The sequence below is a fragment of the Mobula hypostoma genome, chromosome 12, assembly GCF_963921235.1.
Source record: "Mobula hypostoma chromosome 12, sMobHyp1.1, whole genome shotgun sequence".
Classification (NCBI taxonomy): domain Eukaryota; kingdom Metazoa; phylum Chordata; class Chondrichthyes; order Myliobatiformes; family Myliobatidae; genus Mobula; species Mobula hypostoma.
In genome coordinates, this window is record NC_086108.1 from 9,437,714 (window position 1) to 9,456,151 (window position 18,438).

Sequence of the window (18,438 nt, forward strand, 5' to 3'; positions counted from 1 at the left end):
GGGATCGCGTTTCGAAAACGCGGCCGGCCGCCCCGCCTCTTGTCCGCCCGCCGCCGCCGTCCACCTCCTCTCCGTCGCCATCGCAACGCGGCCTAGTCCTGCTTCGAGCCCGACTTCAGTCGGAAAGAGCCTCGGGGTCGATTAGCGGTTGGTCTCCCTGGGTGATAACGGAGGGGAATTTTATCGTGGGCCGGTAGTCGCGGGATGTGGGAGGAGGTTGGGGTCGGGGCTTCAGTTTGCTCCGACAGGCTGGTGAGGACGGTCGATCATGAAGTGTCGGTGCCGGCAGTGGAGCAGCGGAGACTGGGACTGGGGTTGGGGTGTGGGAATTCGGTGCGGAATGGGTTTGAGGGAGCTTGTGGACGGGGACCTCAGGTGAGGAATGGGGATGATTGATTCTGGCGTTTAAATTCGTTCCGAAGTACGGAAAGAGGCTCAACAAGCTACGTTCCCCGGCAATGCTCCCCAGCTCTTCCTGTGCTGCATTGACTGCCGCATTGGTGCTGCTTCACGGACCCAGCCGTGCTCGTTGTCTTCGTCAGCTTTGTCTCCAATTTCCCACCCTGTCCTTAAATTCACTTGGTCCATTTCTGACCACCCTCTCCCCTTTCATCGTCTCCAATCTCTGGAGACAAACTGGCCACCGATATCTTTTATAAACCTGATTGCCATGGTTATCTTGATTATACTTCTTCCCACCCTGTCTCCTGTAAGAATGCTCAATCCCTTTGTCTCTGCTGCACCTGTTCCCACGTTGAGGATTTCCTTTCCAGGACATCAGAGATGTCCTCCTCCTTCAAAGAACAGAGTTTCCATTCCTTCGCTATTGATTCTGCCCTCATCCGCATCTCTTCCATTTTCTGGACATCCGCACTCACCTCATTCTCCTGACACCATAACAAGGAGAGAGTTTCTCTTGTTCATCTTCCTACCACCCAATGAGTCTCTGTATCCAACAAATCAGCCTCCACATCATCAGCCATCTCCTAAGGGATCCTGCCACCAAACATGTCTCTATCTCCTTCCCTCTCTCCGCTTTCTACAGGGATCGCACCCTCTGTGATTCCCTTGTCCATCCCCACTAATCTCCCAGCCAGTGACCTAAGTGCCACACCTGCCCGTTCACCTCCTCTTTTACCCCTCATTCAGGGCTCCAAACGGTCCTTCCGGGTGAGGCAACACTTCACCTGTGAATTTGCAGGGGTTGCCCTCTGCTCCTGATGTGGCCTGCTCTCCATTAGTGAGGCCTGTCATGAATTGGGGACCGCTTTGTCGATCACTTCTGCGCCATGCACCAAAAGCAGGATTTCCCAGTGGCTACCCATTTTAACTGCTATTCCTGTTCTCATTCCCATTCCAATGTGTCGGTCTACGGCCTCCTCTTGTGTCACAATGAGGCCACCCTCAGGGTGGAGGAGCAACACCTTGTATTCGATTTCCCCTCCCGGTCAACAAAAATTTCCTTCCTCCTGCCCTGCTATTCCCCCCACTGGCCTCTTAGCTCTTCTCATCTGCCCATCGCCTCCCCCTGAGTCCCCTCCTCTTTCCCTTTCTCCCATGGTCCTCTCTCCTCTCCTATCAGATTTCTTCCTCTCCAGACCTTTATCTTCCCCACACTCGTGTCTTCACCTATCACCTTCTAGTTAGCCTCCATCCCCTCCCCCCACCTTTTTATTCTGGCATCTTTTCCCTTCCTTTCCAGTCCTGAAGAAGGGTCTTGGCCCAAAATGTCAATTGTTTATTCTTTTCCAAAGATGCTGCCTGACCCCTAACATTTTCTGTGTATGTGTGTTGCTCTGGGTTTCCAGTATCTGCAGAATCTCTTGTGTTTAGACACAACACTTGTTGCCTCACAGTCGTTTTGTTAAGGGTTGATAGAACAGAGGCCAGGAACACAACAGTGACAGGGGCCTACTACTTGGAAAAGAGAAAAACAAAAGAGGAAACACAAGGAAATCTGCAGATGCTGGAATTTCAAGCAACACACATAAAAATTGCTGGTGAACGCAGCAGGCCAGGCAGCATCTCTAGGAAGAGGTACAGTCGACGTTTCGGGCCGAGACCCTTCGTCAGGACTAACTGAAAGAAGAGATAGTAAGAGATTTGAAAGTGGGAGAGGCAGGGGAGATCTGAAATGATAGGAGAAGGCAGGAGGCCTGGGGGAGGGATGGAGCTAAGATCTGGAAAGTTGATTGGCAAAGGGGATATGAGAGGATCATGGGACGGACGGGAGGCCTAGGGAGAAAGAAGGGGGGAGGGGGGGAAGCCCAGAGGATGGGCAAGGAGTATAGTGAGAGGGACAGAGGGAGAAAAAGGAGAGAGAGAGAAAAAATACATATGATAATAAAAGATAAATAAATAACGGATGGGGTACAAGGGGGAGGTGGGGCATTAATGGAAGTTAGAGAAGTCAATGTTCATGCCATCAGGTTGGAGGCTACCCAGACGGAATATAAGGTGTTGTTCCTCCAACCTGAGTGTGGCTTCATCTTTACAGTAGAAGAGGCCGTGGATAGACGTATCAGAATGGGAATGGGGTGTGGAATTAAAATGTGTGGCCAGTGGGAGATCCTGCTTTCTCTGGCGGACAGAGCGTAGGACAGAACAAAAGAGAGCATCTAGCATAAAACTGCTATTTTTAAACTACTGTGATAAGGAAAATTCCATTCAAATTTGTAGATAAGGGACAACCAATAAGAAAGTACTCATTCCAATAATGCAGTACCAAGTTAACTAATGAGAAAGCACTTCTTCACTTCATGCAGAAGAAAGAAACTTCCAGAGCTTTCCAAAACTTTACTTTGTATAGCCACTATTAAAAAAAAACTTTTTAAAATGCAAGCAGAAAATTAATTGTTAAATTGCAAAACAATTAAACAGGCTAATCTAAGAATTAGACCATCAAATCAAATAGGGAGGAGGAAGTGGTGGAGGAGGATTTGGGACCTTCATTGGAACATGAATTCTCAGATTTGCTCAGTTAGCATGTGAGTGATACTGGTGTTGAGGAGGGCAGGGAGGGAGGCTGCCGGCGAGGAGGGTGAGGGAGGGAGGCTGCCGGCGAGGAGGGTGAGGGAGGGAGGATGGTTGCTGGTGTGGAAGGTGAGCAAGGGAGGTAGGGTGGTTGTCGTCAAGGAGATCGAGAGAGGGAGGAAAACTGCTAGGAGGGAGATTAGTGGTGTGGGATGAATGGACAAGGGAAAATTCAGAAATCGGAGATGCAAAGGTATTTGGGAGTCCTTGTGCAGGATTTCCTAAAGGCTAACTTGCAGACTGAGTTGGTGATAAGGAATCAACTGCAGTGTTAGCATTCATTTCAAGTGGACCAAAAGACAAAAGCAAGGGTTTGATGCTGAGGCTTAACAAGGTATTGGTCAAACCACACTTGGGATATTGTGAGCCATTTTGGGTCCCTGATCTGGGATGTGCTGGCATTGGAGAGGGTCCAGAAGAGGTGATCCCAGGAATGAAAGAGTTAAAGTTTGATGGTTCTGGACCTGTACTCGCTAGAGTTTAGAAGAATGAATTGCGGGTGCGGGGGGGGGGTGGATCTCATTCAAACCTATCAATATTGAAATGCATCGATAAGGTGGATGTGGAGATGGTGTTTCCTATAGTGGGAGAGTCTAGGGCTAGAGGGCACACTACCTCACTACTTTTTTTTCCACTATTTTATATATATTAAACCTGATTCTGATTCTGAAGCTGAACCTGAAGTCAGCAACCCACTTTGCCCACCTCTCATTTGATCTGTCCTCCCTTACTGTGCAGGACTGAAAACGTCAGGCTTCCTTGTACAGACCTAAAGAGATGTTTCCTGTGGGTGCTGTTCGGACCTGGGTATCTTCGTTGTCTGCAGGTGAGAGATTTAGTCAGGAAGTTCAGGTTCAGATTAATTTAGTTATCACACGTACATCGAGACAGACGGTGAAAAGTGATGCTTGCGTCAACGACCAACACAGCCTGAGCACGTACAGAGGGCAGCTCACAAGTGCTGACATTTTGTTGGTTGTCGAGTTGGTTTGGGATTTTGGGGTTGGAATGTCGGATATTGCCCCAACCCTGTCTTCCTGAGAACTATCCATAGAAACATAGAAACATAGAAAATAGGTGCAGGAGTAGGCCATTCGGCCCTTCGAGCCTGCACCGCCATTTATTATGATCATGGCTGATCATCCAACTCAGAACCCTGCCCCAGCCTTCCCTCCATACCCCCTGACCCCCATAGCCTCAAGGGCCATATCTAACTCCCTCTTAAATATAGCCAATGAACTGGCCTCAACAGTTTCCTGTGGCAGAGAATTCCACAGATTCACCACTCTCTGTGTGAAGAAGTTTTTCCTAATCTCGGTCCTAAAAGGCTTCCCCTCTATCCTCAAACTGTGGCCCCTCGTTCTGGACTTCCCCAACATCGGGAACAATCTTCCTGCATCTAGCCTGTCCAATACTTTTAGGATCTTATACATTTCAATCAGATCCCCCCTCAATCTTCTAAATTCCAACGAGTACAAGCCCAGTTCATCCAGTCTTTCTTCATATGAAAGTCCTGCCATCCCAGGAATCAATCTGGTGAACCTTAGTTGTACTCCCTCTATGGCAAAGATGTCTTTCCTCAGATTAGGGGACCAAAACTGCACACAATACTCCAGGTGTGGTCTCACCAAGGCCTTGTACAACTGCAGTAGTACCTCCCTGCTCCTGTACTCGAATCCTCTCGCTATAAATGCCAGCATACCATTTGCCTTTTTCACCGCCTGCTGTACCTGCATGCCCACTTTCAATGACTGGTGTATAATGACACCCAGGTCTCGTTGCACCTCCCCTTTTCCTAATCAGCCACCATTCAGATAATAATCTGTTTTCCTATTTTTGCCACCAAAGTGGATAACTTCACATTTATCCACATTAAATTGCATCTGCCATGAATTTGCCCACTCACCCAACCTATCCAAGTCACCCTGCATCCTCTTAGCATCCTCCTCACTGCTAACACTGCCACCCAGCTTCGTGTCATCCGCAAACTTAGAGATGCTGCATTTAATTCCCTCATCCAAGTCATTAATATATATTGTAAACAACTGGGGTCCCAGCACTGAGCCTTGTGGTACCCCACTAGTCACCGCCTGCCATTCTGAAAAGGTCCCGTTTATTCCCACTCTTTGCTTCCTGTCTGCTAACCAATTCTCCACCCACACCAATACCTTACCCCCAATACCGTGTGCTTTAAGTTTGCACACTAATCTCCTGTGTGGGACCTTGTCAAAAGCCTTTTGAAAATCCAAATATACCACATCCACAAATGGATGTGGAAGGGGAACGGGTGCAACTTGGATGTGAAGCTCCTCACCCTAAGAATTCTTGTTGAAGAGAGCACAGGTTATGGTTACTATTCTATAGATTTATTGAGTATACCCACGAGAAAATGAATCTCAGAGCCGTATATGGTGATATAGAAACGCAGAAAACCTACAGTACAATACAGGCCCTTTGGCCCATAAAGCTGTGCCGAACATGTCCTTACCTTAGAAATTTCCTAGGGTTACCCATAGCCCTCTTTTTTTCTAAGCTCCATGTACCTATCCAGGAGTCTCTTAAAAGACCCTATTGTATTCACCTTCACCACCGTTGCCGGCAGCCCATTCCACGCACTCACCACTCTGCGTAAAAAAAAAAAGTACCTGACATCTCCTCTGTACCTACTTCCAAGCACCTTAAAACTGTGCCATCTCGTGCTAGCCATTTTAGCCCTGGGAAAAACCTTCTGACTATCCACACAATCAATGCCTCTCATCATCTTATACACCTCCGTCAGGTCACCTCTCATCCTCCGTTGCTCCAAGGAAAAAAGGCTGAGTTCACTCAACCTATTCTCATAAGGCATGCTCCCCAATCCAGGCAACATCCTTGTAAATCTCCTCGGCACCCTTTCTATGGTTTCCATATCCTTCCTGTAGTGAGGCGACCAGAATTGAGCACAGTACTCCAAGTGGGGTCTGACCAGGGTCCTATATAGCTGCAACATTATCTCGGCTCCTAAACTCAGTCCCACAATTGATGAAGGCCAAAGCACCATATGCCTTCTTCACCACAGAGTAAACCTGCGCAGCAGCTTTGAGTGTCCTATGAACTCGGACCCCAAGGTCCCTCTGATATTTCACACTGCCAAGAGTCTTATCATTAATGCTATATTCTGCCATCATATTTGACTTACCAGAATGAACCACCTCACAGTTATCTGGGTTGAACTCCATCTGCCACTTCCCAGTCTAGTTTTGCATCCTATCGATGTCCCACTGTAACCTCTGACAGCCCTCCACACTATCCACAACACCTCCAACCTTTGTGTCATCAGCGAATTTACTAACCCATCCCTCCACTTCCTCATCCAGGTCATTCACGAAGAGTAGGGGTCCCAGAACAGATCCAGACCAGAGGCACACCACTGGTCACCAACCTCCATGCAGAATATGACCCGTTTACAACAACCCTTTGCCTTCTGTGGGCAAGCCAGTTCTGGATCCACAAAGCAATGTCCCCTTGGATCCCATGCCTCCTTACTTTCTCAGTAAGCCTTGCATGGGGTACCTTGTCAAATGCCTTGTTTAAATCCATATACAGGTTTCCCCCGCCATCCGAAGGTAGAGTGTTCCTATGAAACGGTTCGTAAGCCGGAATGTCGTAAAGCGAAGAAGCAATTACCATTAATTTATATGGGAAAAATTTGTGAGCGTTCACAGACCCAAAAATAACCTACCAAATCATGCCAAATAATACATAAAACCTAAAATAACAGTAACATATAGTAAAAGCAGGAATGATATGATAAATACACAGCCTATACAAAGTAGAAATACTTTTCCACAATCATTGCCTGCACTGTTCTCCGTAGCGAAAATCTCACGCAAGCGCTCTCCAGTAACCTTTAAGCTATGAAGGTGCCAAATCATACCAAATATCACGTAAAAATACACAGCCTATATAAAGTAGAAATAATGTATGTACAGTGTAGTATCACTGACCGGAATTGGGACAGTGCCGAGCACACTGATGATGGTGTGTTAGGCTGAGTCGTCGGAGGCTGGGGTGGTGCAGTGGCAGTGAACCGATACCGATCCGTGAAGAATGCAGGGGTACAGCGGTGGCTGGGACGCACCCAGCACATCTTTAAGAAAAAAGCTGAAAAGAACAAGCTAATTAATTAGGTGCTGCCCGGCACGTAAATGTCGGCCCAGATCAGAGGTGAAGCAATCAGCAATCGCCTCTGATCTGGGCCGGCATTTATGTGCCGGGCGGCACCTATTTAGTAAGCTTGTTTATTTCGGCTTTCTTTCTTAAAGATGTGCCGAGTGCGTCTCGGCTACCACAGCATTCTCCGTGAATCGGTATCTGTCCGCAGCCCGGGTATTGGGGTGGTGGGACACTGGGGTGTCATCTCATCGTCAATCAGGGCAAGCAGGTCATCTTCTATGTCTGCCTGCCTCGATGGCGAAGGTCGAGGTTCGTCGTCTGCTGTGGCTGATGTGGAAGTCTTGCTTGACTGCTTAGCCTCGCGCATTTTTAGATCATACAGTTCTTTGTAAGCACTCAAACCATCCTGCAAATATGCCCTAAACCAACGTACACTTGCAAAGTTAAAGTTGTACTTTATCATTGCAGCGAAAATCTCACGCAGTTGCTTCACGTTCAGTTCCTGGACGACTTCACTTTCGGTCCGTTCGCTACTGCATTCGGTTTTGATTGTTATCCTTTCCTCTTCCAATTGCATCAGCTCTTCATCTATCAGTTCTTGGTCATGGGATGCCAAAACCTCTTCAACATCATCTTTGTCAACTTCCACAAGCCAAACTCACTTCGTCCTTACTTCGTTCACCACGATCAAAATGCTTAATTATGTCTAGTTTTACGCTAAGTGTAACACCCTTACGAGCTCTTTTAGCCTTTTCCGATACCTTAGAACTCATCTTGCTAGTGGCTGCTCACAGGCACGTGATTAAGCAATGCTGGCGAGAATGCAGTTCCGAATCCGGGAGAGAGCGGCTGCTCAGGGCGTGCGCTGCTTTTTTTTTAATCACGCGCTGCCTTTTCTCGTAACAGTGAGAACACATTCTGTTAGTGAAAACAGGTAACTAATGTAGGTCTTTCGTAACAGTGAGATTTCGTAAAGCGAACGTTCGAAAAGCAGGGGACACCTGTACACTATATCTACTGCTCTTCCTTCATCAATGTGTTTAGTCACATCCTCAAAAAGTTCAATCAGGCTCGTAAGGCATGACCTGCCTTTGACAAAGCCATGCTGACTATTCCTAATTATATTATGCCTCTCCAAATGTTCATAAATTCTGCCTCTCGTGATCTTCTGCATCAGCTTACCAACCGATGAAGTAAGACTCACCAGTCTATAATTTCCTGGGCTATCTCTACTCTCTTTCTTAAATAAGGGAACAACGTCTGCAACCCTCCAATCCTCTGGAACCTCCCCATGGATGATGCAAAGATCATCACCAGAGGCTCAGCAATCTCCTCCCTCGCCTCCCACAGTAACCTGGGGTACATTTTGTCTGGTTCCGGTGAATTATCCAACTTGATGCTTTCCAAAAGTTCCAGTACATCCTCTTTCTTAATATCTACATGCTCAAGCTTTTCAGTCCGCTGTAAGTCATCCCTACAATCGCCAAGATCCTTTTCTGTAGTGAATACTGAAGCAAAGTATTCGTTAAGTACCTCTGCTATCTCCTCTGGTTCCATACACACTTTTCCACTGTCACACTTGATTGGTCCTATTCTCTCACATCATATATATGTCCTTTGATAATAAATTTACTTTGAACTTTGGTACCTGAAGATCCAGACCAGTCAATAGACCTGGGGCAATCAAAGTTCAAAGTAAAATTTATTATCAGAGTACATACTTGTCACCACATACAACCCTGAGATTCTTTTTTCCTGTGGGCACACTCAGCAAATATAAGGAACAGTAACTGTAAACAGGATCAATGAACAACAAACTGTGCAAATACAAATATAAATAAAAAGCAATAAATAACAAGAGCATGAAATAACAAGATAAAGAGTCCTTAAAGTGAGCCACTTAGTTGTGGGAACTCCAGAAATAGAATGAGTGTAGGTATCCTCTTTTGATGAAGAGCCTGATGGTTGAGGGTTCTTACCAGGTTTGTGTCTTTTAGCTTCTGGGGAAGATACCAGACCTTGACTTAACAGAACAGCTTCTCCCCACTGTTTTTAGACTTTTGAACCAGTCACCTCTCTCATGTCCCCTTCCACTTTCAAGGAGTCTATGATTCATGTTCTTAGTAACAATTTATGTTCTTAACAAGTTTTTAAAAGTTTGCAAGATTTATCATCGTTTGCACAGTAGTTGTTTGTCAGTCTTTGTTTATTTATGGCTTCTCATAAATTCAACTGTATTTCTTTATATTCCTGTAAATTGTAGAGGTTGCAGAAGAGATTTATCAGGATGCCGCCTAGTTTAGAGGGCATGTGCTATCACGAGAGGCTGAATAATCTTTGGTTGTTTTCTCTGGAGCACCAAAGGCTGAGGGGAGATCCGACAGAGGTTTACAAGATTATGAGAGGCATAGACAGAGTGGACAGGAAGAATCTGTTTCCCAGGGTTGAAATCTCTAATACCAGAGGGCATGCATTGAAGGTGAGAGGGGTAGGTTCAAGGGGGATGTGAGGGGTAAATGTTTTACTCAGAGAGTCTTGGATACCTGTAATGCACTGCCTGGTATGGTGGTAGAGGCAAATATATTAGAGGCTTTTAAGAGACATTTGGATAGCCAAATGAATGTAAGGAAGATGGGGGGGATATGGACGTGGTGTAGGTAGGAGGGATTAGTGTCTGGGTGTTTTTGATTCGTTTTTTTAGCTGGTTCAGTACAACACTGTGGGCTGAATGGTCTGTTCCTGTGCTGTACTCTTCTAAATGCCTGCAAGAAAATGAATCTCAGGGTAGCATATAGTGACATACATACTTCGATAACAATATAGAAAATGCTGTTCCCAGTGGTGCTGCCATGTTCTTGGATTCTTAACCCTCCCTCTTTTTACACACTTCTGACGGCACTGGGATCGTTGCATTGTTCAGCTGTGTGAGCTTGCTGTTGTAGTTATTACCACGTATATACCGCTCACTCAGCGAGCAGACAATTACCCTGTGGTGTATCTGACAATGGTTCCATTTATATATGCCAAGATGGTGTCATGTACGGCAGCTGTGTTGTGTACTCTGAATCAGCATTGTAATTTTCTGCTCATCTCTCTACTTACTTCCACATTTCTCTTACAAGAAGCTGAAAGTCTCATCAGGTGTGATTGATTGACTCTTTTGAACATCGGAAAGATGGCGTTCAGTCATAACGTGCCACCTCTCTACCACTGGGACCCCCTGCTCGCATGAACCACGGGAGGTTCGTTCACCATACTGGCATTGCTGAGGAAGCGTTGCTGGAGGTGAGGGAGAAGAGCTGGCGTCTTGGTTAGGTTAAGATGGCGTGCAAGTCGGCCACTGCTCCCTAGCATACTCCTGGACAGTCCCTGGACAACAAGCTGTGTGAGCTGAGAGCCAGAATATCCTACCAACAGGAAACAAAGCACTGTAATATCTTATGCATTACCGAAACTTGGTTGTCGGAGGAAATACCAGACCAAGCCATCGAACCCATCGGGTTCTCTGTGTTCCAAGCGGACAGGTCTAAAGATCTCTCTGGGAAAAGTAAAGATGAGGGAGTATATTTCATGGTGAACAATGCTTGGTGCGACCCCAGTAGCATGCACACCTTCAAATCCTTTTGCTCCCCGGATCTGGAGTACCTCATACTGCTACGTCGACCTTTCTGGATGTCCAGAGAATTCATGTCTGTTATTATTACAGTTGTGTACATCCCACCACAGGCCAATACCAACCTGGCTGTCAGTGAACTTTGTGAAACCATCAATATCCATGAAACCACAGCCCCAGAGGCTGCTTTCATCATCGCTGACCAGCGCTCACCCGAAGTTCTGCCAACACATCGAGGTGAGGATATGGGGAGGAAGCATACCCAACCACTGCTACTCTCCCTTCCACAATGCCTGCAAAGCACTTCCCCGCCCTCCATATGGAAAGTCTGATCATTCCTCCATCTTGCTCCTGCCCGCCTACAGGCAGAAATTGAAGCAGGAGGCAGCCATAGTGAAAACCATCCACTACTGGTCCAACCAATCAGACACAATGTTACAAGATTGTTTTGGTAGTGTCACCTGTGAGGTGTTTCAAGCTGAGAACATCTCTTGAGTACCCGGAGGCGGTCACAACTTCATTTACAAGTGCATTGAAGACTTTGTTCCCCAAAAATCGATCCGGGTCTACCCAAACCAGAAGTCTTGGGTAAATAGTTCAGTGCGTGTTGCTCTCAGCACAAGGGATAAAGCTTTCGCCTCCGGAGACCAAGAGGAGCTCAAGAGATCCCACTATGATTTATGTAGAGCCATCAAGGTGGCAAAATGGTAACACGGGGACAAAATCCAGTCACAACTCTGTGACAATGATACATGCAGCATACAGCAAGGACTGCACACCATCCCAGACTTCAAGAGGAAACGCAGCAGTACAGCCAACATTGCTGCCTCGCTCCCGGTAAAGTTAAACGTTTTTTACGCTGAATTTGAGGTTGATAGGATTGAACCCCCGAGGAGAGCCATCGATGAGACCTGCGCCTTGGTCATTTCCGAGGCTGAGGTACGGAGAACCCTCCAACGTGTCAACAGTCGCAAAGCAGCGGGGCCGGACGGCATCCCAGGGCACGTCCTCAAAGTGTGGGCTGAACAGCTGGCTGGTGTGTTTACAGACATCTTTAATCTCTCCCTCTCCCAGTGTGTAGTACCCTCCTGTTTCAGATCATCCATCATTGTCCCTGTAGCTAAGAAAACCAAGGTAACATGCCTGAACGATTGGCGTTCTGTCGCACGCATCTCAATAATAATCTCAATAATAAGCAAATACTTTGAGAGGTTGGCTGAAGATTATAGCCACAGGATTACACACCGTTCTAACTCACCTGGAGAAGAGGGATGTGTATATTAGAATGCTGTTCCTGGACTACAGTTCAGCATTCAACACCATAATTCCCTCCAGACTTGACAGGAAGCTCAGAGACCTCGGCCTTCACCCTGCCTTGTGCAGCCAGATCCTGGAATTCCTATTGGATCACTGATAGGTGGTAAGGATGGGCTCCCTCACCTCTGCCCCTCTGACCCCCAACACAGATATCCCCCAGGGTTGTGTCCTAAGTCCCCTCCTTTACTCCCTTTACATTCAGGACTGTACTGCGGCACACAGCTCTAATCTGCTGATCAAATTCACCGATGACACAGCTTTGATCGGCCTTGTTTCCATCGGTAATGAGACAGCCTACAGAGGAGAGGCTGACCCCCTGACACTGTAGTGTCAGGATAGCAACCTCTCCCTCAATGTCCAAAAAACAAAAGAGCTTATTGTGGACTACAGGAAGAACGGAGAGGCTTGGTCTGATCAACATCAATGGGCCTGGAGCTGAGTGAGTAGTTTCAAGATTCTCAGTATACACATCACCAGTGATCTCACATGGACTGTACACATCGGCTTTGTGGCAAAAAGAGCACTACAGCGTCTTCCACCTCAGGTGACTGAAGAAGTTCAGCATGGGCCCCCAAATCCTCAGGACCTTCTACTGGGGCACATTGAGAGCATACTGCCTGGTACGGGATCTGCACCAACCTTGATCACTGGGCACTGCAGAGAGTGGTACGGACAGCCCAGCGCATCTGTGGATGTGAACTTCCCTCCGTTGAGGTCATTTATAGCAGCAGGTGCAGAAAGAAGGCCTGGAAGACCCACAAGGCAAGCAATAACAAAGCTGCCAAGAGTGACCTTAGTCTGCAGTCCAACAAAAACTATTGAACAATTCGACATGTCACAGGCTCCCTCTCTCCCTATCAACGGTCAGAGAGGTGTCACCCTTTCATAGTGACAGGGGAGATCAACAAAACAAAACAAAACAACTCACTGATTATGATATTACAGTCTGCTGTGTCACTTTTATTCTGAGTTTTTCTGACTCAAGAATCAGCAGCAAACTCTACCCCACCATCAAGACAATGTAATCCAATTTAATAATTCAAATATTCATCACTGGTTGGTCAGCGTAAAGCATATTTTCCACTTTCTTACCTTTGCCTGTTTACCCGTGGAGATTCAGAATGGATCCCGGAATCATGGCTTGCAATTCCACTGTGGACCTGGGGAACTCAATATATAAATTGCAGGTTTACCTGAGGCCTTGCTGAGACTGCTCCTGGGGCAGACATGTTTCATGCGCTGACCTATGAATGGGTGGACTTGAGCAAGGATTCACCACGCTGGTTTCTGCAAGGGTCGGCTTCCTTAGTCAGGCGGTAAAGTAGACTGGGATTCTCTGGAGTCTGGAGGAACGAGATGGTCAGATTCAAGCTCTCAGAGGGTTCGACAAGGTGGCTGCAGATTTCCAGCATCTGCAGTCTCTGTGGATGCACAGAGGATGTTTCCTTTGCCGGAGGAGTCTGGCCTTGGCTGAGTCTCTGGTTTGCCTGGGATCAGGAGGATTTGCAGACTCGGGGTGTGGTGAACCTTTGGAAACTTGTAGCCCAGGGTTCAGTCTCAGGCTTGCCTGGGACCAGGAGAATTTTGAAAATGGAGTATAGTGAATCTTTGGAATTGTGTAGCCCAGGGAGAGGCTTAGTCACCGACTGCCTTCAGCAAAAAGACCAGTGCATTTCTGGCTAATTAAGTGAGGGACTTGGCGATGGTGAAGGGCATTGGTTAGCTGTGATTGCAGTGAACAGCAGGTTACGTACTGCTTCACACCAATGTGAAATCCAGTGGAGGGGGTGACTTGTGCATCTTGAACATCAGCCTGATAAAATATCATGTAAATAAATTCCCTGTGGGATGTGGACATCACTAACAAAGGTTACTGTCCCTCTCCAGTGACCCTTGACACAGTGAGTGGTTGAGTCAGTTATGAGGATGACTGGATGTGGAGTTGCCAAGGATCAGGACAGCAGATGATTGTCAGTAAATCACAGGGTTCAAAAGGTTCAATTTAATATCAGAGAATGTACGCAGTATACAACCTGAAATTCTTACTCTTCACGGGCATCCACAAAACATAGAATGAATGATAGGAACATTAGAAGCCAAAAGCCCCTCTCCTCCCACGCACAGTAGCAGCACAAGCACGACCCCTCCCCCCCTCCACCATGCAGGCAATAGCAAAAGCCCTCCCACAGACACCTTGAGCTAGAGTTTTAGGAGAATCAGAATCCGGTTCAATGTCATTGGCAAACGTTGTGAAACTTGTTGTTTTGGGCAGCAGTACATAGCAATGCATAACATTAGTCATAATGAAGTAAACAGCTGAGGGATAGTGAGGAGGTGTTCATGGACCAAATGGTGGAGGGGAAGAAACTTCCTAAAACATTGAGTGTTCAAGATTGTTTAATGCCATTTCCAGTAAACAAGTGTAAAGAAGAATGAAATAATCGGATCCAATATAGTACAACAAAAACAGAATAAGATAAAGAACACAATAATAATTTAAAAAAACACAATAAATATAAATATATCAGATAGCTTATATACATTGAATGTATGTCCCTAAAATGATGCTAGACACAGGAGTGTCTATACATAAGGTGACTGACAGGAAGTTATAAAGTTGTGGTGGGGTGGGTTAGTGGGTGGAGGTGTTGATCAGCCTTACTGCTTGGGGAAAGTACCTGTTCTTGAGTTGGTGATCCTGGTGTGGATGCTATGTAGCCTTCTCCGTGATGGGAGTGGGACAAACAAATATTGCCTTGTCATTCTGCTGTTGTTGTGGTGAGTGTAGGCACTTCAATGTCTTTCCTGGTATATTCTCATAATTAACCCACTATTTTCCCTTGCTACACACATTCAGAGTCAGACAGTTCAGTTTAATTTTATTCTTTATTTGTACATAACTGTAAGTGTGTAATTGTGTTCAGCGTCCTGCTGTTTCATGCTGTCATTTCCCAGTAGTTCCACGGTGTCTGGATTATAGAACATAGAACAGTACAGGACGGGCACAGACCTGTGCTGAACCAGCTAAAATACAAATGAAAAACACCCAAAAACTAATCCCTCCTACCTACACCATGCCCACATCCCTCCATCTTCCTCACATCCATGTGCCTATCCAAATCTCTCTTAAAAGCCTCTATTGTATTTGCCTCTACCACCGTATCAGGCAGCACATTCCAGACATCCACCACTCTCTGAGTAAAAAAACTTACCCCTCACATCCCCTTTGAACCTACCCCCGTCACCCTCACAAACAGAAGTATCTACCTTAAGTACAGTATACAAACAACATATACACATTTACACTGCATACTGTATTTAAGGTAGATACGTCCATTTATTTTCTAATATAGTTGTAACTACATTGTGGGGTGCATCATATTCTAATTCATGTGTAGTCTTAAGTTAACTCTGTGGGTAATTAAGGATGGTATGTCCTGGTGTAATAAAAAAGCTGATCGCCCTCCGTAAGGGAGAGAGTTGGGGGCCGCCGTGAGTTCATACTGGACAAGAATAGGTATGGAACTATTATTGTGTTTCTTGTAGATATCTTTTTGTGAATATTGGCATTTTTTACTAGTTTCACTAATTTTTGCAAGTTTTTTTTTCAATCTTTTTATTAATATCAAGTTGTTAAATATAACAGTATTAATACAAAGCTATTGGGATTACATTGTTAATAATTAACATATAAAAATATAAACTCAGTTGGCACACAGGTATTAAACCTCCCAAAATCGTACAAAATATGAATATAAGGTACAAAAAAACCCAGAAATAGCATGAAAAAGGAAAAAAAAACAAAATACCCCAGAAAAAAACTAATCTAAACAATGCTAACCAACTAACCTAAGGAAAAGAAAAAGACACGGGCTGTTGTGTAACGCCAAAAAGAACCATTAGTGTCATTGACTTCGCATCTCTCTGCATATATTTAAAGGAAATAGAATAGGTTTGGAAAAGGTCAAATTACATCATATGGAAGTGTTGAATAAGTGGCCTCCAAGTCTTTTCGAATTTAATAAAAGGATCATAAATGACACTTCTAATTTTTTCTGAATTTAAACACAACATAGTTTGAGAGAACCAATGAAATGTGGTGGGAGGATTGATCTCTTTCCAATTCAGCAAAATGGATCTTCTAGCCATGGATGTGAGAAATGCAATCATCCGACGAGCTGAAGAGGTTAAATGATTTGATTCTATCACTGGTGAACCAAAAATTGTGGTAATAGGGTGAGGTTGTAAATCAATACCCAGAACAGTTGAAATAAAATCAAAGATATCTTTCCAGTATTTTTTCAAAAAAGGACAAGACCAAAACATATGAGTTAAAGAAGCTATCTCAGTGTGACGTCTATCACACTGGGCAATTAACATTCAATATTTGAAACTTTTGACATGGGACTTGGACATAATTTCAAGTCCACATTGAATGTAAATCTGTACAAGGGTTTTCACTGGGTTCTATCATAGGGATTTCATTTCCCTTTGCTCTTTCTAAATCGCATAAACAAATGGATAATCCATTAGTTAAATATACTTTACAAATAAGGTTTCAATTTTGAAATTTTTTTGGGTTGAATCAATTTATTCTAGCAAGTCCTATTATTCAATTTTTTTTTCAACCCTTTATTATGGATCAAGCCTATTTGGCTTGGAAAACCAAAGGTATATTACGATTTTTGTGATCTATTTTTGGATAATTGTTTCATGTCCTTTGAACAATTATCTAATAAATATAATTATATATAAATATAATCCCATTTCTTTAGATATTTACAGATTAGAAACTTTTTAAATACTGCTTTTCCTATCCTGAATCTATATCCAATAGGTATTTTGGAAAAAATTTTAGATTTAAATCTTTTTCAGAAAGGTGTAATAGCAACTATTTATAATATAATTATGAAAATACGTCCAGACGTGTCTAATAAAATTAAGAATGATTGGGAAAGGGAACTTAAGTTTACTTTACCTATTGAAAAATGGGAAAAAATTCTCTATATATGCTAAACATGTGTTGATACAGTTTAAAGTAGTACATATATGTCTAAGGATAAATTAGCTCGTTATTACTCCCATATAAATCCTTTATGTGCAAGTTTGTTTTATGACACACCTAATATACACCCTTGCATTAAAGTGCTAAGTGACTCCAGCTATTTTTTCTCTGGTAAAATTAAAGGTTAAAACCCACGTCTTTAGCGTTCCTGTACCTCCTCCCTGATGGTAGCAATAACATTTCCCATGTGTGAGGGACCTCAGTAATGAATGTCGCCTTTTGTCTTTGTTGGTGGAGAGGTTATAGTTTTAGTTTTAGAGAGAGGTATCGTATTTAATGAACTGAATTTAAATTCCCCATTAGTTGTGGAGAACTAGTTCAGTACTTTGGTTCTAATTCAATAACTTCGCTGTCTTTCCCTCCAGGGGCAGTGAGGTTGGCGGGTTCCTCACCAACTTCCCTCCTCCAACGGGTGCTGCCATCGCCAGGGTTGACGTCGCCCCCTGCAGCTCAGTGGCAGAATAGCCGGTGCATGGCCACCCTCCACCAGATGCACAAGGCAGGCAAACCCAAGAGGCCCCCTCCCAAGCTGGGCCCCACCTTCGGGCACCCCCAGCTCAAGGGTGTGGTACTCAAAACCATGATCCGCAAGCCCAAGAAGCCCAATTCGGCCAACCGCAAGTGCGCCCGGGTCCGGCTCAGCAACGGCAAGGAGGTGATCTGCTTCATCCCCGGAGAGGGCCACAACCTCCAGGAGCACAACATCGTGCTGGTGGAAGGGGGGAGGACGCAGGACCTGCCCGGCGTCAAGCTCAAGATTGTGCGGGGGAAGTACGATTGTGCCCACGTGCAAAAGAAGTAGTGAGACCGTTCCGGGACTCGGTGTGAACTTTAAATGGTGTTTGTATTTATAACGGGAACAGCTGCTTCCTTGGACTTCCTCAAGGTCAAATATATTGTGAGCTGACTGTACAACCAAATGAAACAACGTTCCTCTGGTCCACAGAGCATCCACAATACATATATCTCACACAGCACATAGAACAAAATATTGCCATAAATAATTAATAAAATTAAATTAAAATGCATGTAGTTATTCAGGTACTTACTGACTGCCATTACACCGCTGGCCTTTAGAGCTGCAAGGAAGGCCCTCCACTTCTGTCCGTATGGAAGGATTCTTGTTGCTGTTTCTGTAACAATTGGATCACTCTTAGCCTGGCCTCTACCCTTTGACCTGTTTGTTATGGGTGACCCTACCAAGCGTCAAAGCGTAAAGCCCTGACTCCAGCCAACATAGCTCTCTGGGCCATTG

General features: G+C 45.1%; 1 protein-coding gene across 2 annotated transcripts; it reads left to right on the forward strand.

Moving 5' to 3' along the window:
- The first annotated feature begins 13 nt into the window (after positions 1-13).
- On the forward strand, positions 14-18,211 carry mrps12 (mitochondrial ribosomal protein S12). Of its 2 annotated transcripts, none has more exons than XM_063063615.1 (3): positions 14-147; positions 3,772-3,859; positions 17,549-18,211. In XM_063063615.1, the coding sequence occupies exons 2-3, from the start codon at positions 3,811-3,813 to the stop codon at positions 17,983-17,985; spliced, it is 486 nt and encodes a 161-aa protein (XP_062919685.1). In that variant the 5' UTR covers positions 14-147; positions 3,772-3,810; the 3' UTR covers positions 17,986-18,211. The 2 variants fall into 2 exon arrangements, with proteins under 2 accessions (XP_062919685.1, XP_062919686.1); XM_063063616.1 differs by lacking the exon at positions 14-147 and adding an exon at positions 285-375.
- Positions 18,212-18,438: the final 227 nt, after the last annotated feature.